The 18,982-nt window shown below is 63.5% G+C and overlaps 1 protein-coding gene across 1 annotated transcript in view; it reads right to left on the reverse strand.

Annotated features, from left to right (window-relative positions):
• Positions 1 to 18,982, reverse strand: part of XAB2 (XPA binding protein 2) — an 85,407-nt gene that overhangs the window by 63,440 nt on the left and 2,985 nt on the right. Inside the window, exons 2-4 of the mRNA XM_065043796.1 lie at positions 12,444 to 12,592; positions 9,122 to 9,245; positions 4,407 to 4,604 (exon numbers count right to left, since the gene is read on the reverse strand). Of these exons, the coding sequence (XP_064899868.1) occupies positions 4,407 to 4,604; positions 9,122 to 9,245; positions 12,444 to 12,592 (471 nt within the window). The remainder of the gene's footprint in view (positions 1 to 4,406; positions 4,605 to 9,121; positions 9,246 to 12,443; positions 12,593 to 18,982) is intronic.

Below are 18,982 nucleotides of genomic sequence, written 5' to 3' on the forward strand. Positions count from 1 at the left end.
AGCGTCACCAGTGTCACCAGGGTCCCGTCCCACAGCCCCAACACCCCCAGTGTCCCTTCAGTCCCCCCATGTCCCCAACATCCCCCTGTCCCTCATCCAGCTGCCCCACGGACACCAGGTACCCCACGTCCTGCTCAGCACCCTCGGGGCACAGCTGGGGACAGGGACAGTGTCACCAGTGTCACCAGTGTCACCAGGGTCCCCTCCCACAGCCCCAATGCCCCCAGTGTCCCCTTGGTCCTCATGTGTCCCCAACATCCCCCTGTCCCTTATCCACCCACCCCGTGGACACCAGGTACCCCACGTCCTGCTCAGCACCCTCAGGGCACAGCTGGGGACAGGGACAGTGTCACCAGTGTCACCAGGGTCCCCTCCCACAGCCCCAACGCCCCCAGTGTCCCCTTGGTCCTCATGTGTCCCCAACATCCCCCTGTCCCTCATCCATCTGCCCCATGGACACCAGGTACCCCACGTACTGCTCAGCACCCTCGGGGCACAGCTGGGGACAGGGACAGTGTCACCAGTGTCACCAGGGTCCCCTCCCACAGCCCCAACACCCCCAGTGTCCCTTCGGTCCCCCCATGTCCCCAACATCCCCTGTGTCCCTTATCCCGGTGCTGCATGGACACGAGGTACCCCAAGTACTGCTCAGCTGGGGACAGGGACCGTGTCACCAGAGCCACCAGTGTCACCAGGGTCCCCTCGGTCCCTGCCCCGTGTCCCCTCTCTGTTCTGTGTCACTTTTTGCTTCATGTCACCTCTGTCCTGTCCCCACCCCGTGTCCCCTCAGTCCCTGCCCCGCGTCACTTCACTTTATGCTCCATGTCACCTCTGTCCTGTCCCTGTGCTGTGTCCCCTCAGCCCCTGTCCTACGTCCCCTCTGTTTTCTGTCCTGTGTCCCCTCTGTCCCTGCCCCATGTCCCCTCAGTCCCCACCGCGTATCCTGTTCGCTGTCCTGTGTCACCTCAGTCCCTGCCCCGTGTCACTTCACTTTATGCTTTGTGTCACCTCTGTCCCTGCCCCCTGTCACCTCCCTCCCTGTCCAGTGTCCCCTATTTTCTGTCCTGTGTCCCCTCTGTCCCTGCCCGGTGTCACTTCACGTTATACTTCATGTCACCTCTGTCCTGTCCGGTGTCCCCTCTGTCCCCGCCCCGTGTCCCCAGTGTCCCTGCCCTGTGTCCCCTCTGCCCCTGCCCATTGTCTCCAATGTCCCTACACTGTGTCACCTCAGCCCCTGCCCCATGTCACTTCACTTTATGCTTCATGTCCCCTCTGTCCCCGCCCCATGTCCCCAGTGTCCCTGCCCTGTGTCCCCAGTGTCCCTGCCCCGTGTTCCCTGTGCCACCACTTTCTGCTCCGTGTCCCCTCTGTCCCTGCTCTCTGCTCCATGTCCCCTCTGTCCCTGCTCCATGTCACCTGTGCCACCACTTTCTGCTCCGTGTCCCCTCTGTCCCTGCTCTCTGCTCCATGTCCCCTCTGTCCCTGCTCCATGTCACCTGTGCCACCACTTTCTGCTCCATGTCCCCTCTGTCCCTGCTCCATGTCACCTGTACCACCACTTTCTGCTCCGTGTCCCCTCTGTCCCATGTCCCCTGTGCCACCACCTTGTGCCCCATGTCCCCTCTGTCCTGTGTCCCCTCCATCCCTGCTCCATGTCCCCTGTGCCACCGCTTTCTGCTCTGTGTCCCCCCGTCCTGTGTCCCCTCTGCCCCTGCCCAGTGTCTCCAATGTCCCTACACTGTGTCACCTCAGCCCCTGCCCCGTGTCACTTCACTTTATGCTTCATGTCACCTCTGTCCCTGCCCTGTGTCCCCTCTGTCCCCGCCCCTTGTCCCCAGTGTCCCTGCCCTGTGTTCCCTGTGCCACCACTTTCTGCTCCGTGTCCCCTCTGTCTCGTGTCCCCTGTGCCACCACTTTCTGCTCCATGTCCCCTCTGTCCTGTGTCCCCTCCATCCCTGCTCCATGTCCCCTGTGCCACCACTTTCTGCTCCGTGTCCCCCCGTCCTGTGTCCCCTCTGCCCCTGCCCAGTGTCTCCAATGTCCCTACTCTGTGTCACCTCAGCCCCTGCCCTGTGTCACTTCACTTTATGCTTCATGTCCCCTCTGTCCCCGCCCCGTGTCCCCAGTGTCCCTGCACTGTGTCCCCTGTGCCACCGCTTTCTGCTCCATGTCCCCTCTGTCCTGTGTCCCCTCCACCCCTGCTCCATGTCACCTGTGCCACCACTTTCTGCTCCGTGTCCCCTCTGTCCCATGTCCCCTGTGCCACCACCTTGTGCCCCATGTCCCCTCTGTCCTGTGTCCCCTCCATCCCTGCTCCATGTCCCCTGTGCCACCGCTTTCTGCTCCGTGTCCCCCCGTCCTGTGTCCCCTCTGCCCCTGCCCAGTGTCTCCAATGTCCCTACTCTGTGTCACCTCAGCCCCTGCCCTGTGTCACTTCACTTCATGCTTCATGTCACCTCTATCCCTGCCCTGTGTTCCCTCTGTCCCCGCCCCGTGTCCCCCGTGTCCCTGCCCTGTGTCCCCTGTTTCACCACTTTCTCTCCGTGTCCCCTCTGTCCCTGCTCCATGTCACCTGTGCCACCACTTTCTGCTCCGTGTCCCCTCTGTCCTGTGTCCCCTGTGCCACCGCTTTCTGCTCCATGTCCCCTCTGTCCTTGCCCAGTGTCTCCAATGTCTGCGCCCTGTGTCCCCTGTGCCCCTGCCCCATGTCCCCTCTGTCCCTGCCCCCTGTGCCCTACACTCCATCCCATCCCCACTGTCCCCGTTGTCCCCATTGCCCCCACCGTCCCCATTGTCCCCATTGCCCCCACCGTCCCCGCTGTCCCCACTGTCCCCGCTGTCCCCACCGTCCCCGTTGTCCCCATTGCCCCCACCGTCGCCGTTGTCCCCATTGCCCCCACCGTCCCCATTGTCCCCACCGTCCCCGCTGTCCCCGTTGTCCCCATTGCCCCCACTGTCCCTGTTGTCCCTACCATCCCCGTTGTCCTCATTACCCCCACCATCCCCGTTGCCCCCACTGTACCCATTGCCCCCACCGTCCCCATTGCCCCCTCTGTCCCCATTGCCCCCACCATCCCCATTTCCCCCACCGTCCCCCGTTGTCCCCATTGCCCCCACTGTCCCCACCACCCCCGTGGTCCTCATTGCCCCCACTGTCCCCGTTGCCCTCACTGTACCCATTGCCCCTGTTGCCCCCACCGTCCCCATTGTCCCCACTGTCCCCATTGCCCCCTCTGTCCCCATTGCCCCCTCTGTCCCACCACCCCCGTGGTCCTCATTGCCCCCACTGTCCCCGTTGCCCCCACTGTCCCCGTTGCCCCCGTTGCCCCCACCGCCCCCTCTGTCCCCACCACTCCTGTGGTCCTCATTGCCCCCACTGTCCCCGTTGCCCCCACCGTCCCCATTGTCCCCACCATCCCCATTGCCCCCACCATCCCCATTGCCCCCACCGTCCCCATTGCCCCCACCGTCCCCATTGCCCCCACCGTCCCCCATTGTCCCCATTGCCCCACCATCCCCGTTGCCCCCACCATCCCCGTTGCCCCCATTGCCCCCACCGTCCCTGATGTCCCCACCATCCCCGTGGTCCTCATTGTCCCCACTGTCCCCGTTGCCCTCACTGTACCCATTGCCCCCGTTGCCCCCACCATCCCCATTGTCCCCACCATCACCATTTCCCCACCATCCCCATTGCCCCCATTGCCCCCACTGTCCCCACCACCCCCGTGGTCCTCATTGCCCCCACTGTCCCCGTTGCCCTCACTGTACCCATTGCCCCTGTTGCCCTCACCGTCCCCATTGTCCCCACCGTCCCCATTGCCCCACCGTCCCCATTGCCCCCACCATCCCCATTGCCCCCACCGTCCCCATTGCCCCCACCGTCCCCATTGCCCCCATTGCCCCCATGTCCCTGATGTCCCCACCATCCCTGTGGTCCTCATTGTCCCCACTGTCCCCGTTGCCCTCACTGTACCCATTGCCCCCGTTGCCCCCACCGTCCCCATTATCCCCACCATGCCCATTGCCCCCTCTGTCTCCATTGCCCCCACCATCCCCATTGCCCCCACTGCCCCCACTGTCCCCACCACCCCCGTGGTCCTCATTGCCCCCACTGTCCCCGTTGCCCCCACCGCCCCCACTGTCCCCATTGTCCCCATTGCCCCCTCTGTCCCCGTTGTCCCCACTGTCCCCACCACTCCCGTGGTCCTCATTGCCCCCACTGTCCCCGTTGCCCTGACTGTAGCCGTTGCCTCCACCGTCCCCATTGTCCCCATTGTCCCCATTGCCCCCATTGTCCCCACCATCCCCACCACCCCCGAGGTCCTCATTGCCCCCACTGTCCCCATTGTTCCCATTGCCCCCACTGTGCCCGTTGCCCCCACCGTCCCCATTGTCCCCACTGTCACCTTGAGGTATCTGCGGAAGACGCGCAGGGCGGTCTCGGGCAGGGGGTGGCTGCGCACGAAGCTGAGGAACGGCGGCCAGAGCCGGTGGTGCTGGGTGACGGGCAGCGCCCGCAGCGCCCGGTCGAATGTGCGCCGGGTGCGCGTCACCCGGCCCTGCGACACCAGGAACTGACAGTAATCCAGCCAGATCCGCGGCATCTGGGGACAACGACAACGACAACAGCGTCACCAGCGTCACCCGGCCCTGCAACACCAGGAACTGACAGTAATCCAGCCAGATCCGCGGCATCTGGGGACAATGACAGTGACAACAGCGTCACCAGTGTCACCCGGCCGTGCGACACCAGGAAATGACAATAATACAGCCAGATCCGCGGTATCTGGGGACAATGACAGTGACAACAGCGTCACCCGGCCCTGCAACACCAGGAACTGACAGTAATCCAGCCAGATCTGCAGCATCTGGGGACAATAACAGTGACAACAGCGTCACCAGCGTCACCCGGCCCCGCAACACCAGGAACTGACAGTAATCCAGCCAGATCCGCGGCATCTGGGGACAATGACAGTGACAACAGCGTCACCAGCGTCACCCGGCCCTGCGACACCAGGAACTGACAGTAATCCAGCCAGATCCGCGGCATCTGGGGACAACGACAACAGCGTCACCAGCGTCACCCGGCCCTGCAACACCAGGAACTGACAGTAATCCAGCCAGATCCGCGGCATCTGGGGACAATGACAGTGACAACAGCGTCACCAGTGTCACCCGGCCGTGCGACACCAGGAAATGACAATAATACAGCCAGATCCGCGGTATCTGGGGACAATGACAGTGACAACAGCGTCACCCGGCCCTGCAACACCAGGAACTGACAGTAATCCAGCCAGATCTGCAGCATCTGGGGACAATAACAGTGACAACAGCGTCACCAGCGTCACCCGGCCCCGCAACACCAGGAACTGACAGTAATCCAGCCAGATCCGCGGCATCTGGGGACAATGACAGTGACAACAGCGTCACCAGTGTCACCCGGCCCTGCGACACCAGGAACTGACAGTAATCCAGCCAGATCTGCGGCATCTGGGGACAATGACAGTGACAACAGCGTCACCAGTGTCACCCGGCCCTGCGACACCAGGAACTGACAGTAATCCAGCCAGATCCGCGGCATCTGGGGACAATGACAGTGACAACAGCGTCACCAGCGTCACCCGGCCCTGCGACACCAGGAACTGACAGTAATCCAGCCAGATCCGCGGCATCTGGGGACAATGACAGTGACAACAGCGTCACCAGTGTCACCCGGCCCTGCGACACCAGGAACTGACAGTAATCCAGCCAGATCCGCGGCATCTGGGGACAATGACAGTGACAACAGCGTCACCAGTGTCACCCGGCCCTGCGACACCAGGAACTGACAGTAATCCAGCCAGATCCGCGGCATCTGGGGACAATGACAGTGACAACAGCGTCACCAGTGTCACCCGGCCCTGCGACACCAGGAACTGACAATAATCCAGCCAGATCCGCGGCATCTGGGGACAATGACACTGACAACAGTGTCACCAGTGTCACCCGGCCCTGCGACACCAGGAACTGACAGTAATCCAGCCAGATCCGCGGCATCTGGGGACAATGACAGTGACAACAGCGTCACCAGTGTCACCCGGCCCTGCGACACCAGGAACTGACAGTAATCCAGCCAGATCCGCGGCATCTGGGGACAATGACAGTGACAACAGCGTCACCAGTGTCACCCGGCCCTGCGACACCAGGAACTGACAGTAATCCAGCCAGATCCGCGGCATCTGGGGACAATGACAACGACAACAGCGTCACCAGTGTCACCCGGCCCTGCGACACCAGGAACTGACAGTAATCCAGCCAGATCGCGGCATCTGGGGACAATGACAGTGACAACAGCGTCACCAGTGTCACCCGGCCCTGCGACACCAGGAACTGACAGTAATCCAGCCAGATCCGCGGCATCTGGGGACAATGACACTGACAACAGTGTCACCAGTGTCACCCGGCCCTGCGACACCAGGAACTGACAGTAATCCAGCCAGATCCGCGGCATCTGGGGACAATGACACTGACAACAGTGTCACCAGTGTCACCCGGCCCTGCGACACCAGGAACTGACAGTAATCCAGCCAGATCCGCGGCATCTGGGGACAATGACAGTGACAACAGCGTCACCAGCGTCACCCGGCCCTGCAACACCAGAAACTGACAGTAATCCAGCCAGATCCACGACATCTGGGGACAATGACAGTGACAACAGCGTCACCAGTGTCACCCGGCCCTGCGACACAAGGAACTGACAGTAATCCAGCCAGATCCGTGGCATCTGGGGACAGAGACAGTGACAACAGCGTCACCCGGCCCTGCGACACCAGGAACTGACAGTAATCCAGCCAGATCCGCGGCATCTGGGGACAATGACAGTGACAACAGCGTCACCAGTGTCACCCGGCCCCGCGACACCAGGAACTGACAGTAATCCAGCCAGATCTGCAGCATCTGGGGACAATGACAGTGACAACAGCGTCACCAGCGTCACCCGGCCCCGCAACACCAGGAACTGACAGTAATCCAGCCAGATCCGTGGCATCTGGGGACAGGGACAATGACACCAGTGTCACCCGGTGATCCAGCCAGATCCGCGGCATCTGGGGACATCTATGGGGCTGGGGGGTGAGTTATGGGGCTAGAGGGTGACACACGGGGACAGTGACACATCCGTGTCACCCAGGATGGGCAGTGGTGCAAACAGATCTGCGGCATCTGGGAACACGGGACACTTATGGGGCTGGGGAGAGAGCTATGGGGCTGGGGTGGTCACTGTGGGGCTGGAGGGGCAGTTGAGGGGGGGAATATGGGGCTGGGGGGGGTTGGAGTGCAATTGTTATGGGGGGGTTGTGGGGCAGCTGTGGGTACAGTTATGGGACAGTCATGGGGTTGGGGGGGCAGTTGTGGGGCAGATGTGGGGCAGTTGTGGGGCAGTCATAGGGTTGGGGGGGCAGCTGTGGGGCTGGGGGGGAAGCTGTGGGGCAGTCATGGGGTTGAGGGGGCAGCTGTGGGGCTGGGGGCAGTTGTGGGGCAGTCGTGGGGTAGTCATAGGGTTGAGGGGGCAGTTGTGGGGCAGTCATAGGGTTGGGGGGGCAGCTGTGGGGCTGGGGGGCAGTTGTGGGGCAGTCATGGGGTTGGGGGGCAATTGTGGGGCAGTTATGGGGTTGGGGGGGCAGCTGTGGGGCTGGGGGGCAGTTGTGGGGCAGTCATAGGTTGGGGGGCAGCTGTGGGGCTGGGGGGCAGTTGTGGGGCAGTCATAGGGTTGGGGGGCAGCTGTGGGGCTGGGGGGCAGTTGTGGGGCAGTCATGGGGTTGGGGGGCAGTTGTGGGGCAATTATGGTGTTGGGGGGGGCAGCTGTGGGGCTGGGGGGCAGCTGTGGGGCAGTCATGGGGTTGGGGGGGCAGCTGTGGGGCTGTCATAGGGTTGGGGGGGCAGCTGTGGGGCTGGGGGCAGTTGTGGGGCAGTCATAGGGTTGGGGGGGCAGCTGTGGGGCTGTCATAGGGTTGGGGGGGCAGCTGTGGGGCTGGGGGCAGTTGTGGGGCAGTCATAGGGTTGGGGGGGCAGCTGTGGGGCTGTCATTGGGTTGGGGGGGCAGCAGTGGGGCAGTCATGGGGTTGGGGGCGCAGCTGTGGGGCAGTCATGGGGTTGGGGGGGCAGCTGTGGGGCTGGGGGGCAGTTGTGGGGCAGTCATGGGGTTGGGGGGGCAGCTGTGGGGCTGTCATTGGGTTGGGGGGCAGTTGTGGGGCTGGGGGGCAGTTGTGGGGCTGTCATGGGGTTGGGGGGGCAGCTGTGGGGCTGGGGGGCAGTTGTGGGGCAGTCATGGGGTTGGGGGGGCAGCTGTGGGGCAGTCATGGGGTTGGGGGGGCAGCTGTGGGGCTGGGGGCAGTTGTGGGGCAGTCGTGGGGTAGTCATGGGGTTGAGGGGGCAGTTGTGGGGCAGTCATAGGGTTGGGGGGGCAGCTGTGGGGCTGGGGGCAGTTGTGGGGCAGTCGTGGGGTAGTCATGGGGTTGGGGGGGCAGCTGTGGGGCTGGGGGGCAGTTGTGGGGCAGTCATGGGGTTGGGGGGGCAGTTGTGGGGCAGTCATGGGGTTGGGGGGGCAGTTGTGGGGCTGAGGGGCAGTTGTGGGGCGGTCATGGGGTTGGGGGGCAGCTGTGGGGCTGGGGGCAGTTGTGGGGCAGTCATGGGGTTGGGGGGGCAGTTGTGGGGCAGTCATGGGGTTGGGGGGGCAGTTATGGGGCTGGGGGGGCAGTTGTGGGGCAGTCGCAGGGTTGGGGGGGCAGCTGTGGGGCAGCCGCGGGGCTGGTGAGGCAGTTGTGGGGCAGTTGTGGGGCAGCTGTGGGGCAGTTGTGGGGCAGTTGTGGGGCAGTTGTGGGGTTAGGGTGGCAGTTATGGTGCTGGGGGGCAGTTGTGGGGCAGTGTGTCCCCTAGTGTCCCCATGTCCCCTCCCCACCTCCCTGCCCCCATGTCCCCTCCAGCCCTCAAGGCTGTGTCCCCATGTCCCGTCCCCCCGCCCCCAACGTCCCCCCGTGTCCCCAATGTCCCCAATGTCCCCATTGTCCCCAACGTCCCCCCGTGTCCCCAATGTCCCCAATGTCCCCATTGTCCCCAATGTCCCCAGTGTCCCCAATGTCCCCACCTTGTGCATGAAGACGAGCGCCCTCTCGTGGACGGCGTTGGCCTCTTCGAACGCCGGGTCCGTGGGGCAGCGACCTTTGACCTGGAGCCGCCGCAGCCGCAGGTACCGGTACCACAGCTTGTAACTGGGGACACCGGTGTCACCGTCACCTCCTGTGACACCTGTCACCCCACATCACCCCTGGCACCTCCCACAGCCGCAGGTACCAGTACCAGAGATTGTAACTGGGGACACCGGTGTCACCATCACCCCTTGTCACCCCACAACACCCCTGTCACCTCCCACAGCCACAGGTACCAGTACCACAGCTTGTAACTGGGGACACCGGTGTCACCGTCACCTCCTGTGACACCTGTCACCCCACATCACCCCTGGCACCTCCCACAGCCACAGGTACCGGTACCACAGCTTGTAAGCGGGGACACCGGCGTCACCGTCACCCCTTGTCACCCCACATCACCCCTGGCACCTCCAACAGCCGCAGGTACCGGTACCACAGCTTGTAAGTGGGGACACCGGTGTCACCGTCACCTCCTGTCACCCCACATCACCCCTGTCACCTCCCACAGCCACAGGTACCAGTACCAGAGATTGCAACTGGGGACACAGGTGTCACCATCACCTCCTGTGTCAACGTTACCTCCTGTCACCCCTTGCACCTCCCACAGCCACAGGTACCAGTACCACAGCTTGTAACTGGGGACACCGGTGTCATTGTCACCTCCTGTGACACCTGTCACCCCCTGACACACCACATCACCCCTGGCACCTCCCACAGCCACAGGTACCGGTACCACAGCTTGTAACTGGGGATACCGGTGTCACCAACACCTCCTGTGTCACCGTCACCTCCTGTCACCCCACATCACCCCTGCCACCTCCCACAGCCACAGGTACCAGTACCAGAGATTGTAACTGGGGACACAGGTGTCACCATCACCTCCTGTGTCACCGTCACCTCCTGTCACCCCTTGCACCTCCCACAGCCACAGGTACCAGTACCAGAGATTGTAACTGGGGACACCAGTGTCATTGTCACCTCCTGTGACACCTGTCACCCCACATCACCCCTGGCACCTCCCACAGCCACAGGTAATGGTACCACAGCTTGTAACTGGGGACACCGGTGTCACCGTCACCTCCTGTGACACCTGTCACCCCACATCACCCCTGGCACCTCCCACAGCCGCAGGTAGCGGTACCACAGCTTGTAAGCGGGGACACCGGTGTCACCGTCACCTCCTGTGTCACCGTCACCTCCTGTCACCCCTTGCACCTCCCACCTCCCTCTCATAGAGCTGTCCCTGTCCCCTGGTGTCCCCAACGTCCCCATGTCCCTGCCATCCCCTGTGCCCCTGCAGTGCCCCTGTCCCCCCATTGTCCCCAATGTCCCAGTGTCCCCATGTCCCCATGTCACCTGCCGGGCAGCTGCCACAGGGCCCTCTCATAGAGCTGTCCTTGTCCCCTGGTGTCCCCATGTCCCTGCTGTCCCCCCGATGTCCCCATGTCCCCCCAATGTCCCCAATGTCCCCAGTGTCCCCATGTACCTGCCGGGCAGCTGCCACAGAGCCCTCTCATAGAACTGTCCCCTGGTGTCCCCAACGTCCCCATGTCCCTGCTGTCCTGTGTCCCCCTGCAGCGCCCCTGTCCCCCCAATGTCCCCATGTCCCTGCTGTCCCCCCAGTGTCCCCATGTCACCTGCCAGGCAGCTGCCGCAGGGCCCTCTCATAGAGCTGTCCCTGTCCCCTGGTGTCCCCAACGTCCCCATGTCCCTGTCATCCCCTGTCCCCCTGCAGTGCCCCTGTCCCCCCATTGTCCCCAATGTCCCCATGTCACCTTCCAGGCAGCTCCTGCAGGGCCCTCTCATAGAGCTGTCCCTGTCCCCTGGCGTCCCCATGTCCCTGCTGTCCCCCCGATGTCCCCATGCCCCCCAGTGTCCCCATGTCCCTGCTGTCCCCACGATGTCCCCATGTCACCTGCCAGGCAGCTGCCGCAGGGCCCTCTCGTAGAGCTGTCCCTGTCCCCTGGTGCCCCCAACGTCCCCATGTCCCTGCCATCCCCTGTCCCCCTGCAGTGCCCCTGTCCCCCCATTGTCCCCAGTGTCCCCATGTCACCTGCCGAGCAGCTCCTGCAGGGCCCTCTCGTAGAGCTGTCCCTGTCCCCTGGTGTCCCCATGTCCCTGCTGTCCCCCCGATGTCCCCATGTCCCCCCAATGTCCCCAGTGTCCCCATGTCACCTTCCAGGCAGCTGCCACAGGGCCCTCTCATAGAGCTGTCCCTGTCCCCTGGTGTCCCCAACGTCCCCATGTCCCTGCCATCCCCTGTCCCCCTGCAGTGTCCCTGTCCCCCCACTGTCCCCAATGTCCCCATGTCCCTGCTGTCCCCCCAGTGTCCCCAGTGTCACCTTCCAGGCAGCTCCCGCAGGGCCCTCATAGAGCTGTCCCTGTCCCCTGGTGTCCCCAACGTCCCCATGTCCCTGCCATCCCCTGTCCCCCTGCAGTGCCCCTGTCCTCCCATTGTCCCCAGTGTCCCCAATGTCCCAGTGTCCCCATGTCACCTGCCGGGCAGCTGCCGCAGAGCCCTCTCATAGAGCTGTCCCCTGGTGTCCCCAACGTCCCCATGTCCCTGCTGTCCTGTGTCCCCCCTGCAGACCCCCCTGTCCCCCCAGTGTCCCCAATGTCCCCATGTCACCTGCCGGGCAGCTGCCGCAGGGCCCTCTCGTAGAGCTGTCCCTGTCCCCTGGTGTCCCCAACGTCCCCATGTCCCTGCCATCCCCTGTCCCCCTGCAGTGCCCCTGTCCCCCCACTGTCCCCATGTCACCATGTCCCTGCTGTCCTGTGTCCCCCTGCAGTGCCCCTGTCCCCCCACTGTCCCCAATGTCCCCATGTCCCTGCTGTCCTCCCAGTGTCCCCATGTCACCTGCCGGGCAGCTGCCGCAGGGCCCTCTCGTAGAGCTGTCCCTGTCCCCTGGTGTCCCCATGTCCCTGCTGTCCCCTGTGTCCCCATTGTCCCCCTGTCACCTGCCGGGCAGCTGCCGCAGGGCCCTCTCATAGACCTGTCCCTGTCCCCTGGTGTCCCCAACGTCCCCATGTCCCTGCTGTCCTGTGTCCCCCTGCAGTGGCCCTGTCCCCCCATAGTCCCCATTGTCCCCAATGTCCCAGTGTCCCCATGTCCCCATGTCACCTGCCGGGCAGCTGCCGCAGAGCCCTCTCGTAGAACTGTCCCCTGGTGTCCCCAACGTCCCCATGTCCCTGCTGTCCTGTGTCCCCCTGCAGCGCCCCTGTCCCCCCATAGTCCCCATTGTCCCCATGTCCCCATGTCACCTGCCGGGCAGCTGCCGCAGGGCCCTCTCGTAGAGCATGTTGAGGCGGTGCCGCGGCCCCGTCCCCCGGGCCTGCGCGTAGCGGAGCCAACAGCGCACCGAGAAGGGGTTGCGGAGCAGCTCCTCCTCGTGGGGAACCTCCTCCTCCTCCTGGGGACATGGGGACAATGGGGACACCGTCAGGGGACGGGGACAATGGGGACATGAGGAGCCAGAACGAGGGGGGACAGTGGGGAACGAAGGGGGAACCTCCTCCTCCTCCTGGGGACACTGGGGACAACGGGGACACCGTCAGGGGACACGAGGAGCCAGAACAAGGGGGGACAATGGGGAATGAGGGGGGACAGCAGCTCCTCCTCGTGGGGAACCTCCTCCTCCCCCTGGGGACATTGGGGACAATGGGGACATGAGGAGCCAGAACAAGGGGGGACAATGGGGAACGAGGGGGAACCTCCTCCTCCTCCTGGGGACATGGGGACAATGGGGACACCGTCAGGGGACGGGGACAATGGGGACATGAGGAGCTGGAAGGAGAGGGGACAATGGGGAACGAGGGGGGAACCTCCTCCTGGGGACATTGGGGACAATGGGGACACCGTCAGGGGACACGAGGAGCCAGAACGAGGGGGGACAATGGGGAACGAGGGGGAACCTCCTCCTGGGGACATTGGGACAATGGGGACACCGTCATGGGACATGAGGAGCCAGAACAAGGGGGGACAATGGGGAACGAAGGGGGAACCTCCTCCTCCTCCTGGGGACATTGGGGACAATGGGGACACCGTCAGGGGACACGAGGAGCCAGAACAAGGGGGGACAATGGGGAATGAAGGGGGAACCTCCTCCTCCTCCTCCTGGGGACATTGGGGACAATGGGGACACCATCAGGGGACGGGGACAATGGGGACATGAGGAGCTGGAATGAGGGGGGACAATGGGGAACGAGGGGGAACCTCCTCCTCCTCCTGGGGACATTGGGGACAATGGGGACACCGTCAGGGGACGGGGACAATGGGGACATGAGGAGCCAGAACAAGGGGGGACAATGGGGAACGAAGGGGGAACCTCCTCCTCCTCCTCCTGGGGACATGGGGACAACGGGGACACCGTCAAGGGACGGGAACAATGGGGACATGAGGTGCTGGAATGAGTGGGGACAATGGGGAACGAAGGGGGAACCTCCTCCTCCTGGGGACATTGGGGACAATGGGGACACCGTCAGGGGACGAGGACAATGGGGACATGAGGAGCCAGAACAAGGGGGGACAATGGGGAACGAGGGGGAACCTCCTCCTCCTCCTGGGGACATTGGGGACAATGGGGACACCGTCAGGGGACACGAGGAGCCAGAACGAGGGGGGACAATGGGGAACGAGGGGGAACCTCCTCCTCCTGGGGACATTGGGGACAAAGGGGACACCATCAGGGGACGGGGACAATGGGGACATGAGGAGCTGGAATGATGGGGGACAATGGGGAATGAGGGGGAACCTCCTCCTCCTGGGGACATTGGGGACAATGGGGACATGAGGAGCCAGAACAAGGGGGGACAATGGGGAACGAGGGGGGGACAGCAGCTCCTCCTCATGGGGAACCTCCTCCTCCTCCTGGGGACATTGGGGACAACGGGGACATGAGGAGCCAGAACGAGGGGGGACAATGGGGAACGAGGGGCGAACCTCCTCCTCCTCCTGGGGACATTGGGGACAATGGCGACACCGTCAGGGGACGGGGACAACGGGGACATGAGGAGCCAGAACAAGGGGGGACAATGGGGAACGAGGGGGGACAGCAGCTCCTCCTCATGGGGAACCTCCTCCTCCTCCTGGGGACATTGGGACAATGGGGACACCGTCAGGGGACACGAGGAGCCAGAACAAGGGGGGACAATGGGGAACAAGGGGGAACCTCCTCCTCCTGGGGACATTGGGGACAATGGGGACGCCATCAGGGGACGGGGACAATGGGGACATGAGGAGCCAGAACAAGGGGGGACAATGGGGAACGAAGGGGGAACCTCCTCCTCCTCCTGGGGACATTGGGGACACCGTCAGGGGACACAAGGAGCCAGAACGAGGGGGGACAATGGGGAACGAGGGGGAACCTCCTCCTCCTCCTGGGGACATTGGGGACAATGGGGACACCGTCAGGGGATGGGGACAATGGGGACATGAGGAGCTGGAATGATGGGGGACAATGGGGAATGAAGGGGGAACCTCCTCCTCCTCCTGGGGACATTGGGGACAACGGGGACACAAGGAGCCAGAACGAGGGGGGACAATGGGGAACGAGGGGGAACCTCCTCCTCCTCCTGGGGACATTGGGGACAATGGGGACACCGTCAGGGGATGGGGACAATGGGGACATGAGGAGCTGGAATGATGGGGGACAATGGGGAATGAAGGGGGAACCTCCTCCTCCTCCTGGGGACATTGGGGACAATGGCGACACCGTCAGGGGACGGGGACAACGGGGACATGAGGAGCCAGAACAAGGGGGGACAATGGGGAACGAGGGGGGAACCTCCTCCTCATGGGGAACCTCCTCCTCCTCCTGGGGACATTGGGGACAATGGGGACACCGTCAGGGGACACGAGGAGCCAGAACAAGGGGGGACAATGGGGAACGAGGGGGGAACCTCCTCCTCCTCCTGGGGACATTGGGGACAATGGGGACACCGTCAGGGTATGGGGACAATGGGGACATGAGGAGCTGGAATGATGGGGGACAATGGGGAACGAGGGGGAACCTCCTCCTGGGGACACTGGGGACAACGGGGACACCGTCAGGGGACGAGGACAATGGGGACATGAGGAGCTGGAATGAGCGGGGACAGTGGGGAACGAGGGGGGAACCTCCTCCTGGGGACATTGGGGACAATGGGGACACCGTCAGGGGACACAAGGAGCCAGAACGAGGGGGGACAATGGGGAACGAGGGGGGAACCTCCTCCTCCTCCTGGGGACATTGGGGACAACGGGGACACCGTCAGGGGACACGAGGAGCCAGAACGAGGGGGGACAATGGGGAACGAGGGGGAACCTCCTCCTCCTGGGGACATTGGGGACAATGGGGACACCGTCAGGGGACACGAGGAGCCAGAACGAGGGGGGACAATGGGGAATGAAGGGGGAACCTCCTCCTCCTCCTGGGGACATTGGGGACAACGGGGACATGAGGAGCCAGAACAAGGGGGGACAATGGGGAATGAGGGGGGACAGCAGCTCCTCCTCCTCCTGGGGACATGGGGACAACGGGGACACCGTCAGGGGACGGGGACAATGGGGACATGAGGAGCTGGAATGAGGGGGGACAATGGGGAACGAGGGGGGAACCTCCTCCTCCTCCTGGGGACATTGGGGACAACGGGGACATCGTCAGGGGACACGAGGAGCCAGAACGAGGGGGGACAATGGGGAATGAAGGGGGAAGCTCCTCCTCCTCCTGGGGACATTGGGGACAATGGGGACACCGTCAGGGGACGGGGACAATGGGGACATGAGGTGCTGGAATGAGTGGGGACAATGGGGAACGAAGGGGGAACCTCCTCCTCCTCCTCCTGGGGACATTGGGGACAATGGGGACATGAGGAGCCAGAACAAGGGGGGACAATGGGGAACGAGGGGGGACAGCAGCTCCTCCTCATGGGGAACCTCCTCCTCCTCCTGGGGACATTGGGGACAACGGGGACATGAGGAGCCAGAACGAGGGGGGACAATGGCGAACAGGGGGAACCTCCTCCTCCTGGGGACATTGGGGACAAAGGGGACACCATCAGGGGACGGGGACAATGGGGACATAAGGAACTGGAATGATGGGGGACAATGGGGAATGAGGGGGAACCTCCTCCTCCTCCTGGGGACATTGGGGACAATGGGGACATGAGGAGCCAGAACGAGGGGGGACAATGGGGAACAAGGGGGAACCTCCTCCTCCTGGGGACATTGGGGACAATGGGGACACCGTCAGGGGACGGGGACAATGGGGACATGAGGAGCCAGAACAAGGGGGGACAATGGGGAACGAGGGGGGAACCTCCTCCTCCTCCTGGGGACATTGGGGACAATGGGGACATGAGGAGCCAGAAGGAGGGGGGACAATGGGGAACGAGGGGGAACCTCCTCCTCCTTCTGGGGACATTGGGGACAACGGGGACACCGTCAGGGTATGGGGACAATGGGGACATGAGGAGCTGGAATGAGGGGGGACAATGGGGAATGAGGGGGAACCTCCTCCTCCTCCTGGGGACATTGGGGACAACGGGGACACCGTCATGGGACATGAGGAGCCAGAACGAGGGGGGACAATGGGGAACGAGGGGGGAACCTCCTCCTCCTCCTGGGGACATTGGGGACAACGGGGACACAGTCAGGGGACGGGGACAATGGGGACATGAGGAGCTGGAAGGAGGGGGGACAATGGGGAATGAGGGGGGAACCTCCTCCTGGGGACATTGGGGACAACGGGGACACCGTCAGGGGACGGGGACAATGGGGACATGAGGAGCCAGAACGAGGGGGGACAATGGGGAACGAGGGGGGAACCTCCTCCTGGGGACATTGGGGACAATGGGGACACCGTCAGGGGACACGAGGAGCCAGAACGAGGGGGGACAATGGGGAACGAGGGGGAACCTCCTCCTCCTCCTGGGGACATTGGGGACAATGGGGACACCGTCAGGGGATGGGGACAATGGGGACATGAGGAGCTGGAATGATGGGGGACAATGGGGAATGAAGGGGGAACCTCCTCCTCCTCCTGGGGACATTGGGGACAATGGCGACACCGTCAGGGGACGGGGACAACGGGGACATGAGGAGCCAGAACAAGGGGGGACAATGGGGAACGAGGGGGGAACCTCCTCCTCCTCCTGGGGACATTGGGGACAATGGGGACACCGTCAGGGTATGGGGACAATGGGGACATGAGGAGCTGGAATGATGGGGGACAATGGGGAACGAGGGGGAACCTCCTCCTGGGGACACTGGGGACAACGGGGACACCGTCAGGGGACGAGGACAATGGGGACATGAGGAGCTGGAATGAGCGGGGACAGTGGGGAACGAGGGGGGAACCTCCTCCTGGGGACATTGGGGACAATGGGGACACCGTCAGGGGACACAAGGAGCCAGAACGAGGGGGGACAATGGGGAACGAGGGGGGAACCTCCTCCTCCTCCTGGGGACATTGGGGACAACGGGGACACCGTCAGGGGACACGAGGAGCCAGAACGAGGGGGGACAATGGGGAACGAGGGGGAACCTCCTCCTCCTGGGGACATTGGGGACAATGGGGACACCGTCAGGGGACACGAGGAGCCAGAACGAGGGGGGACAATGGGGAATGAAGGGGGAACCTCCTCCTCCTCCTGGGGACATTGGGGACAACGGGGACATGAGGAGCCAGAACAAGGGGGGACAATGGGGAATGAGGGGGGACAGCAGCTCCTCCTCCTCCTGGGGACATGGGGACAACGGGGACACCGTCAGGGGACGGGGACAATGGGGACATGAGGAGCTGGAATGAGGGGGGACAATGGGGAACGAGGGGGGAACCTCCTCCTCCTCCTGGGGACATTGGGGACAACGGGGACATCGTCAGGGGACACGAGGAGCCAGAACGAGGGGGGACAATGGAGAATGAAGGGGGAAGCTCCTCCTCCTCCTGGGGACATTGGGGACAATGGGGACACCGTCAGGGGACGGGGACAATGGGGACATGAGGTGCTGGAATGAGTGGGGACAATGGGGAACGAAGGGGGAACCTCCTCCTCCTCCTCCTGGGGACATTGGGGACAATGGGGACATGAGGAGCCAGAACAAGGGGGGACAATGGGGAACGAGGGGGGACAGCAGCTCCTCCTCATGGGGAACCTCCTCCTCCTCCTGGGGACATTGGGGACAACGGGGACATGAGGAGCCAGAACGAGGGGGGACAATGGCGAACAGGGGGAACCTCCTCCTCCTGGGGACATTGGGGACAAAGGGGACACCATCAGGGGACGGGGACAATGGGGACATAAGGAACTGGAATGATGGGGGACAATGGGGAATGAGGGGGAACCTCCTCCTCCTCCTGGGGACATTGGGGACAATGGGGACATGAGGAGCCAGAACGAGGGGGGACAATGGGGAACAAGGGGGAACCTCCTCCTCCTGGGGACATTGGGGACAATGGGGACACCGTCAGGGGACGGGGACAATGGGGACATGAGGAGCCAGAACAAGGGGGGACAATGGGGAACGAGGGGGGAACCTCCTCCTCCTCCTGGGGACATTGGGGACAATGGGGACATGAGGAGCCAGAAGGAGGGGGGACAATGGGGAACGAGGGGGAACCTCCTCCTCCTTCTGGGGACATTGGGGACAACGGGGACACCGTCAGGGTATGGGGACAATGGGGACATGAGGAGCTGGAATGAGGGGGGACAATGGGGAATGAGGGGGAACCTCCTCCTCCTCCTGGGGACATTGGGGACAACGGGGACACCGTCATGGGACATGAGGAGCCAGAACGAGGGGGGACAATGGGGAACGAGGG

Source organism: Columba livia, chromosome 30 (genome assembly GCF_036013475.1).
Source record: "Columba livia isolate bColLiv1 breed racing homer chromosome 30, bColLiv1.pat.W.v2, whole genome shotgun sequence".
NCBI lineage: Eukaryota > Metazoa > Chordata > Aves > Columbiformes > Columbidae > Columba > Columba livia.